The sequence below is a fragment of the Temnothorax americanus genome, unplaced genomic scaffold, assembly GCF_048541705.1.
Source record: "Temnothorax americanus isolate GAGA-0224 unplaced genomic scaffold, ASM4854170v1 Scaffold35, whole genome shotgun sequence".
Lineage (NCBI taxonomy): Eukaryota > Metazoa > Arthropoda > Insecta > Hymenoptera > Formicidae > Temnothorax > Temnothorax americanus.
The window spans coordinates 15,001-24,210 of NW_027509496.1; the positions used below are offsets into that span (position 1 = coordinate 15,001).

At 41.3% G+C, this 9,210-nt stretch overlaps 2 protein-coding genes across 2 annotated transcripts; both read right to left on the reverse strand.

Annotated features, from left to right (window-relative positions):
- Positions 1 to 3,376: 3,376 nt before the first annotated feature.
- LOC143901594 (uncharacterized) lies at positions 3,377 to 4,897 on the reverse strand. The gene has a single exon (XM_077414018.1). It carries the CDS (start codon positions 4,895 to 4,897, stop codon positions 3,377 to 3,379), a length of 1,521 nt encoding a protein of 506 aa, XP_077270144.1.
- Positions 4,827 to 6,980, reverse strand: LOC143901595 (uncharacterized). Its single transcript, XM_077414020.1, has 2 exons — positions 6,803 to 6,980; positions 4,827 to 6,239 (listed from the first exon to the last, which is right to left on the reverse strand). Exons 1-2 carry the CDS (start codon positions 6,978 to 6,980, stop codon positions 5,293 to 5,295), a joined length of 1,125 nt encoding a protein of 374 aa, XP_077270146.1. The 3' UTR covers positions 4,827 to 5,292.
- Positions 6,981 to 9,210: the final 2,230 nt, after the last annotated feature.

The window sequence follows — 9,210 nt, forward strand, 5'->3', positions numbered from 1 at the left end:
CGAAAAATGATTGCGACCGCTGTCAATCATTGTCACAAATTAACTCATCTTCCAATTAGTTCATGTACATAATCTTCAATGCGAAATTAACATAAAATTAACATAAAATCACTGCAGTGATTTCACTCGACTGATCAATAAAACCAACTATAAGCACCGATCGTGACTAACATAGAAAATAATCGATGTCTGTTAAGTTAGCACCCCTTCCACAAAAAATCGGAATAACACATATACAGAAATTAAGTACTCCTTATGTGCTAATTATGTGCTCTATTCACGATTTTTATGCTCGAGCGGTTTCGCGGGAAATCGCAATTAAAAGTGGGGGTGCTGACTTAACGTAAGCTAGCACTCCCACTGATTACAATTACATATAAAATAAAAAACTCAATATGCTAGAATTATGTGCTTTTTATGTGCTTTCAAATGCCTCAAACAAAATTAGTCTATCTGTAATAGTTTAAAAAATATACGCAAAAAAACTACTGATATAAGAGTAAAGTATCATTTAAAATACAGAAAACAAAATAATTCTTGTTTTAAAATGTTTCTCGATTAATGTGTTCTCGAAATATGCATAATGAATTTTTTGTGCTCATCTTCCACCGACCCGAACGCGAGCACCCCATACGTACAAGAGTAAAGTACCAGTTAAAATACAGATAGCAAATTGGTTTTAGTCTTAAAATGTTCCTTAATTTATGTGCTTTTAAAATATGTAGAATAAAAGTTTTGTGCTTATCCCCTTTAGCCGACAAACCTCCTTGAAAGTGAGCAAAAAAATCAGCGTTTGTCGTACGAAAAAAATATAAGGGTCCTTTTTTGTTGCAAATTTCGTCCACAACAAGATGCATACGATAAAATTCGTCTCAAATAAATTCTAAGGTCTGAAAACAGCGAAAAACTAAGAGTAGTCCAAAAAATCAAAATTTATTGCTTACATAGCTACAAACTAAAGAAAAAGGGTCTAAAAAATCGGTTACACTCTGAAAAGTATTCTTTGTAGTTCTCAGATGATGTGTGATTTTTTGAGAATTTTTAATTCCATTTTAAATGACATAAAAAAAACGATGAAATCGAGGGTTTTCGAGATCCGAGTCTCGGACTTTGACGGCGCGTGCAAGCTAAACGACTGACTTGACGATAAATGTTATTCAGATCATTATTGTAGATAATTTTACGTTCTACAAAAAAGGTACGTATTCGCGTTTTTTGTTGATAATATTATTAATAACTTTTTAATGCGCATTAATTATGCGAAGCAAAATTAATCCCACTTACAGCACCTTAAATCAAAGCGATTCATGGTGGTTGCAACTTGAAAAGAGTAATTGGAAGGTTCGATGTCTAATATGACTGGCCTACTACTCGCAAACTATCAACTGCTATTTCAGTCTAATTTCGATTGCTTTAACTTGTAATATATTTGTTATTAGATGGTGAATACGTGTTTTCTTGCGTTCTAAATGTTCGCATTAATTTACTGTACGCGTAGGCACATTTTTTGAGCGTTTATATAGACTAGATATTAAAGAAAATTGGGATCAATCATCGCCGTCAACGCTTTCTCCATATAACCCCATGTAAAACGACGCATTTTTGGAAATTAATATCTCAGCGTCTGGATGGTCAATAAATCTGAAATAATTCTCACACATGCGGTAGATCCTATACTATCATATTTTTTACAAACTAAAATCTAGAGTTGACCAAACTGCTTCAACCTCCTTAAGTGATCGGACGAGAACTTGTTATTATTATTATTAATGATGTGTCACGTTCTGACTGTTATAGTTCGTCCGTTTTTTGGTCAATGCATTTAAGCAATTTACCAGGGATTTGGACACAAGTTGTGTAAAGAATATTATTATTATATTTATTATTCGGGACCGAAAAGATATCTGAGTTTATACGTATGGTAACGAGGATCAGCTTTATTTATTTGGTTATAATTATAGATTAAACGAACTTACTTAAGTGAAGTTCGATCATAATTGTGTGAGCGCCTCTTCCGAAGTGATCAAGATGTAGTACCCCCTCTCAGTCCCTAAGTGTCCACCATTTTAAAGCTAAAAACAAAGCGACGCACGCGCCGCCGTTGCCGTCGCCGCCACCGTCGCCACTCCCGAGTTCATTTTTTAAAGCTGTGCCGTAACTCTCGGGGAGAAAGATCTGACTATGATGTAGATCTGGGCTTAAGGGTGGGAGTGATCACTTCGGAAGAGGCGCTCATACAATTATGATCGAACTTCACTTAGGTAAGTTCGTTTAATCTATAATTGTACTTCGCGCCTCTTCCTCGTGATCAAGATGTAGATGTTTAAAGTTTCGTTACGGCACTCCGAATGTCAGAATAAAAAAGAAAAAATTTATTTATTTATTCTTTTTCTCTCGACGGTTTTACAAGCCATATGAAATATGGCGTCGGGTTGTTGACGGCCTTCCTAGCTTAATCTTTGATACTCTTTTTATGAGTCTAATATCGCTCTCGCAAATACATCGGACGCTTTCGCGATGTCTCGATTATAAAACTTTGCGAATGTTTTCGAGTTACTTGTCCATCCGGCTGTCTTCCGGATGATATCTAAATCAACCCCGTGCCTTCTTGCCGCTGACGTCGCGGCATGACGAGTACTGTAAGCCGTGAATATTTCTGTGTTAATTCCACTTTTTGACAAAATCTCTTTTATCCAGCGACTTAAAGTCTGGGATGTAACTGCCTTAAAAGGCTTTTTGAAGGAGATAAAAAGTGAATTCGTAGAGCCACGAATGTCTTTGGTCCTTTCTAGATAGCTTTTTAGGGTCGAAGCCACGCAAATCTCCTTATCCTCTGTATAGAATGGCAGGACTAAACAAGGTTGTTTCCTGCTCGGACCTGAAGTTTTTATTCTATCGGGAACTTTTATTTCGATGGATTCCGCAGTTTCTCGAATGTTTCTTATGTCTAATAAGGCGAATGTTTGTAACCTATGGCCTGTGACTAACGCAAGTAGAGAGATTAGTTTCATAGATAAGACTTTTAACGTAGTGGTTTTGTTATTCGCCTTAGACGATAAATAATCTAGTACAGCTTTGGGATCCCAGGTACAGTCATATCTAGGCCTGGGCGGTCTCTTGTTAAAGACGCCTTTGAAAAATCTCTTAATGTTCGGGTCCTGTCCGATTTCGTGGCCGACAACTAATGAGATTGCCGAGCGTAGGCAATTCAAAGTGCTATAAGAAGCTCCCTTCTCGAACGCATCGGTTAAGCCGGCAAGAATGTCTCGAATTGAACTGGTAAATGGATCGACGGAGTTCGCGCTGCAGAAACTCCACCACTTCTTTAAGGCGGAGTCGTATTGTTTTAGTGACGATTCCGTTAATGACGCCATCATTATTTATATTGTGTTACTTGGCGTCTGTCTCCGATCGAATCCTGTCCTGATAATTTGCCGGCAACCAGGGTAAGATGCCGCCACAGCGGGTGAGGTTCTCTGTTGCAAGAGGTTAGTAAATTAATATTTGGCTTTAGACAAATAGGTTCCGAAACTAGCATCGAATAAAAAAGCGGGAACCAGGGTTGTGCAGGCCATTCTGGAACGACCACAATGCCTACTGCCTTGTCATCCCTGATTTTTCGGAGAACCCTAAGGATAATTGCGAATGGCGGAAACGCATATAGGTAAAAATCTGTCCACGATTTCGTGAACGCGTCTACCGATAATGAGTTGGGATCTTTGAACCACGAAAAGTATTTTTTGCACTTGGTGTTGACCCGACTGGCGAACAGGTCAATCTGTGGTTTCCCCAGTGTCGTACTGATTTTTTCGAATGCTTCATTCGCTAGCTCGTACTCTGTTTCCGGTTCTATCTTTCTTGACTCCGCGTCAGCTATAAAGTTATCTTTAGAACTTATATACGACGCGAACAGAATAATGTCCCGAGCTTCGCACCATCCCCAGATTTCCTGGGTTATCCGATTTAGTCTTAGATTTTGAACACCTCCCATCCTATTGATGTAAGAGATGGCGGTGGTATTGTCTATTCGAAGTAAGATGTCTGTGCTTCGCAAGTGTTTCGCAAAACATTTTAATCCGAAAAACGCCGCTTTTAATTCGAGAAAATTGATATGTTTCGATCGTTCTGACGCATCCCATGAACCGTGTGCTGTTTCATTCCCGCAAGCTGCTCCCCAGCCCGTCAGAGATGCATCTGAATACATTTCTAACTGAAAGTTTAATGCATCTATCGAGTTGCATGTTTTTTGTATGTTGCGTTTCCACCAAAGCAAGTCCGTCTTAACGTTATTGCTCAGGGTCATGCTTGCATCATAATTGCCGTTGTTTTTCTCGAGCGCTAAGAATTTTTCTCTCTCCAGAGACTTAGTGTGAGCATATCCGAATTTTACTGCTGGGCAACACGAGACGATTGAACCTACCATTTGAGCAAACTCCCTGATCTTATATTTTCGATTCACTATGAATTTTGACATTGTTTCTAAAGCTCTTAATTTTTTCTCCTTTGGAAGTTCAATCGTCATCTGATTAGAGTCGAATACAAATCCTAGGTATTTGCATCTCTGAACGGGGGAGAGCTGGCTTTTTTCCTCGTTGATTATAAATCCTAAGTTTTCTAAAGCTATCCGTGTTTGTAAAACATTCGATACACATTCATAATGTGATCTTCCAAACAACAGAAAGTCATCCAGATATACCACCGAGAGGAGACCCTTTCGCCTGAGATCCGAAATTATCGGCTTCACAATTTTGGTGAAGACATAAGGGGCGGTAGAGAGGCCAAAAGGTAGGCAAGAAAACTGAAAGAGTTTTCCTTCAAACTCGAATCTTAGATATTTTTTATCCGACTCTGCGATCGGTATGAGGTAGTACGCATCTCTTAAGTCAATTGAGGCCATAAACCAACCCTTGTTTATTAATCTAACCACTGTTTTGTGGTCTTCTAATTTAAAATGTTTAGTCTTTATGAATTCGTTTAACTGTTTTAAATTTAAAATCAGTCTATATGAGCCATTGGACTTTTTCCGTAAGAAAATGTTTGAAATAAACTGTTTTTGAATCGGTTCGCATGGTTCTATGGCCCCTTTTTGTAATAGCTCTGCAATTTTTAACAAAATCTGAGTTTTCTCCTCCCGTGACCAATGGGCCTCTCTCGGTGGTTTTATTTGGATAGGCTTGCACACAAAAGGTATTTTATACCCTTCTACCCATGACAAAATAGATTTGTCATTGGTTAACGCTTTCCACCGTGGCAAGAACTGTCGTAGCCTGCCGGCTGGTTTACCTACTGGAGTTAATCGCGTCTTCTTGTGTGTTCTCTCCTGTGTGAAGTCCTGTAGTGCTGAGAAGCCGGTTTTAAAGCCCTGTTGGATAGTGGATATCGACGCCCGCCCCTCGTCGCTGGCTGCCTCTTGTAGCGCGACTGTCGGGACGGGGCTTTCGCGTTTTTTGACGATGTCGTCCCTTGCGATTTTTGAGGTCGTTTCAAGTCTTTGGATGAAGTTTCAATCAACTTCGCTGCCTTTACGCTTTCGGATAATTCCTTGCCGAAAAGCCATTCGTCGATAACTGTCGAGTTTAAGGTCTCCCTCATTGCCGCATTGATGTTCGCCAATATAAGAGTTCTCCTTATTGAGGACTCATCGTGGTGTAGGTCCGCGAGTAGCCGGCTCGTGTGTCCGAGCGCTTCGATCACTGCGAGGTTTTCCCCCTCTCCTTTATGTCTGAATAGTGTTGATAGACCTTTTCCTACTGCCGCGAGGCATGTCGAAATTTTCGCTTGTTTTGAGACTATTCTTTCGTCTCTTTTCCAGACAGCCTCTTGCAGACACGCCTTTACCTCCGGATTAAGTTTTGGAGGGTCGATGCGTGTGCAGTTTGAAGGAGGGGGGTATTTTTTGAGAAGTTCCGCCTGCTCCTCTGTCGGAAGTCCAAGTTTTAGTATCTCTTCCCATCTGGCGACCACGTCGCTATGTAGTGGCTCGGCTAAGGTTCGTTCTTCGGCGAACCGTTTCCCTATGACGTCTAAAACGTCTTTGTCCAGCGCAGCTTCGGTTGGTACATTTGCTTGATTGTCCAGCGTAACTTCGTTTGGTACGTTCGCTTGACTGTCCGACTCCGCTGCTTCAGCGTTCTCGGTATGTGGGCGCTCAACTCTCGCGCCTCTTTCGGAGGTTTGTCTCCGATGCCGAGTTTCTTCCCCCGATGACGAAGTGTTGCTGCTGTTGCTATCACTGTTACCTAAAACAGTAGCGTACATGGAATATTCATTTCTATATTCGTCGTCTCAAGGGACGTACGAATACCTATAATCATGTAATATTATATAAATATAATGTTTGTTGCGAACTATTCGCAATGCGACAGATTAGAATCTGTTGAAATCGCCTCATCGAGGTGATCGAGAATACGCGCAGTGTAGGTTAGGACCTATGCCGCGTCAATTGTAGTGTTCGTGCATGCAGGTCATAGCCCGCGTGTTGACCCTCGACGATGTGTCGGTTAGGGTCCATGTTGCGTCGATCGTTGGCGTCGCACATGCAGGTTAGAGCCTGTGTGCTGACGCTCGACGATGCAGGTTAGAGCCTGCGTGTAGGTTAGAGCCTACATTGCGTCGTTTATCGGGTCGCACGTGCAGTTTAGAGTCTGCGCGAAGCGAACGAAATTGCGCGCGGCATAGGTTAGGGCCTGTACCGCGTCGACTGTCGTTGTCGCACATGTAGGTTAAAGCCTGTGTGCCGACACTTGACGATGCAGGTTAGTACCTGCGTGTAACATTTCTCTGAAATGAACGTTATGCTTACTGCGTGACGCATCTGAATCTATCGACGACGATTCGGAATATCTCCGACTCTGTGCTTCCTTCCGTTTTCTTTTCTGTCTCCTGAGTTCTTCCTTCAGCAGTTTAACACGTTTCCTCCAACGATTCTCTTTTTCCGCTTCCCTGTCTGATTTTCTGCTTCTCTTCCTTTTATTTCCCATCTTGGGCGTGTGGACACCTTGGCACCAAAAGAAAGAATGAACTCGGGAGTGGCGACGGTGGCGGCGACGGCAACGGCGGCGCGTGCGTCGCTTTGTTTTTAGCTTTAAAATGGTGGACTCTTAAGGACTGAGAGGGGGTACTACATCTTGATCACGAGGAAGAGGCGCGAAGTACAATTAGGATAATCAACGTCGAAATCAACAGGAGTAGGTTTAAAGGGGGGTGCGTTTTCTAGTTGTTGCAATTGTTGGAGGAAGGGGAGAGGATCTTAATTAGAAATGACTGCTTGCTTGATCTGGAATCTGATTCGTTTAATACGAACGCGCCTACCTCCTTTCTTCGTCATTCAGCCGCGTTCACGAAAATGAATTTTAAGCTCGCCACACTCTTCGGCAGCGCTCAAAACCAATCCGCCACACCCTCTGCTCGCCACACTCTTCGTCAGCGCTCAGATCGTTAGCGTAGAGGTCAAATTCATTTTCGGGAATTTGTCGAGATTATTGTCTTTTTTTGGAAACCAACTCCGTAATCGCCACGCTTTCGGCAGCGAAAGTACTGGATCGCCACACTCTTCGTCAGCGCCCCAGCACAGATCGCCACGCTTTGTCGGCGGAAACTGCGAGTCGGAATCCCAGAAGTGACAGTGATTATTACGACCCCCAAGAATCAACCCCGTAATCGCCACGCTTTCGGCAGCGAAAGTACTGGATCGCCACACTCTTCGTCAGCGCCCCAGCACAGATCGCCACGCTTTGTCAGCGACAACTGCGAGTCGAATCTTAGAAGTGATCGATTTGTTGATTAAAAATACGAAATGAGATTCCAGATTTTTACACTTGTTCCTTTTTAAACTTATCTTACCTTTATTCTATAAATCTCAATACAACTTGTGCGTGAAGCGCGGTCTTATGAGGTATGAGAGTGTAGGGACTAAGTCCCAGAATTGAGCGCGAATGCTCGAACTTAGCGTATAGCGGAACGTAGGAAATCGAATAAGGTTAAGAGAGAGTCTGAGAATTACGTCTAGTCAAGACCGAAGTTAAAACTTATCTGCTTTCCGCGGCGTTTTTCCGCCCTATTTATACCCGAAAAAGACCGAAATCTCCCGCGCGAGATTCCCGCCTTTTTCCTACGCGTCTTAAGGGGGGAGGTATTCTAGAAGCTTCTAGAACATTCTAGAAGCATAGTTTTGGGCCCATCTGGCCCCCAGCCCTTCAACCGACTCCGATAAGATAATCTAAACATTTACACTAACTTGGCCGTTTCCTCGGAATTCCAAACCTAGCGTGCGTCGTCTAAGCGTTCAAGACTTTTAACGTGCGTCGTCGGAAATATAAAATTTCCGTACATAACAGATGTTTATTGTGCCAAAATTACATAACGGGGTTCTTAAACCAATAAATGAGTTTACATTTTTTTTCTCTATATTATCTCGCTGTATGGGCTCATTTGAGCTTCTCTCAGGAATTGCACTTTCAGGTAAGTGGTGTTTTTATCCTTATTCTCTTGTATTACATGTTACAATATTAATTGTTACCAGACAAAAAATGGCTAGAAAAAAAAACTCTGGTCTACCGTATTACTGTGGTTTAACATAATATAAAATTGAAGAGTTACAATGTTACAAACATAAAGTACAACAACGCAAAGAACCCATTTATGGGTATGACTATTTAGTTACTATCTTACTTACATTATATATATATAAACTATCTAATCTTAAATCGCCTTTTTATTCTAACGCTTTCTTTTTTTTTCTCATTCATGCAGCCACCAATATTTTTGGGTCGAGCGATGTTTATCCTGCCTATCTCTCTCGAGTATATCCATACAATAACGCAAGAGTACTTTATCTTTGGAAGAGTTAATGTTCGCAGGGTAGCTAATCTTTTTTATGTTTTTGTGCCTAGGTACGTGATATATAATCGGTATACCCTCATGATCTTGTAAATAACCGTTCGCGTCTAAATACAAAAATGCTTCGGGCGGGATGAAACCAGTGAGCAATGTTCTAGCGTGGTATTCTGAATTGGGGTACAGTGCTGCAAAAATTAAACTATTTTGTTTTATCTTTGCTACGTTTACAAAATAATATCTAACTAGCTTTAATATAAAATTATCAATTCTCGGTATGTCAGCTTTGTTATATACTTTTTTGTTGCTATATTGTCTTTGATAATCATACGCCGGATTTGCAAACATTCTGCGGCATACTTTTAAACATTTTCG

Coding starts and splice junctions, on each gene's coding strand:
- LOC143901595 (XM_077414020.1), bottom strand. CDS start 6,980: ATGGGAAATAAAAGGAAGAGAAGCAGAAAATCAGACAGGGAAGCGGAA. Junction 6,240..6,802: donor AGATTCAGATGCGTCACGCA/GTAAGCATAACG, acceptor CTACTGTTTTAG/GTAACAGTGATAGCAACAGC.
- LOC143901594 (XM_077414018.1), bottom strand. CDS start 4,897: ATGGCCTCAATTGACTTAAGAGATGCGTACTACCTCATACCGATCGCA.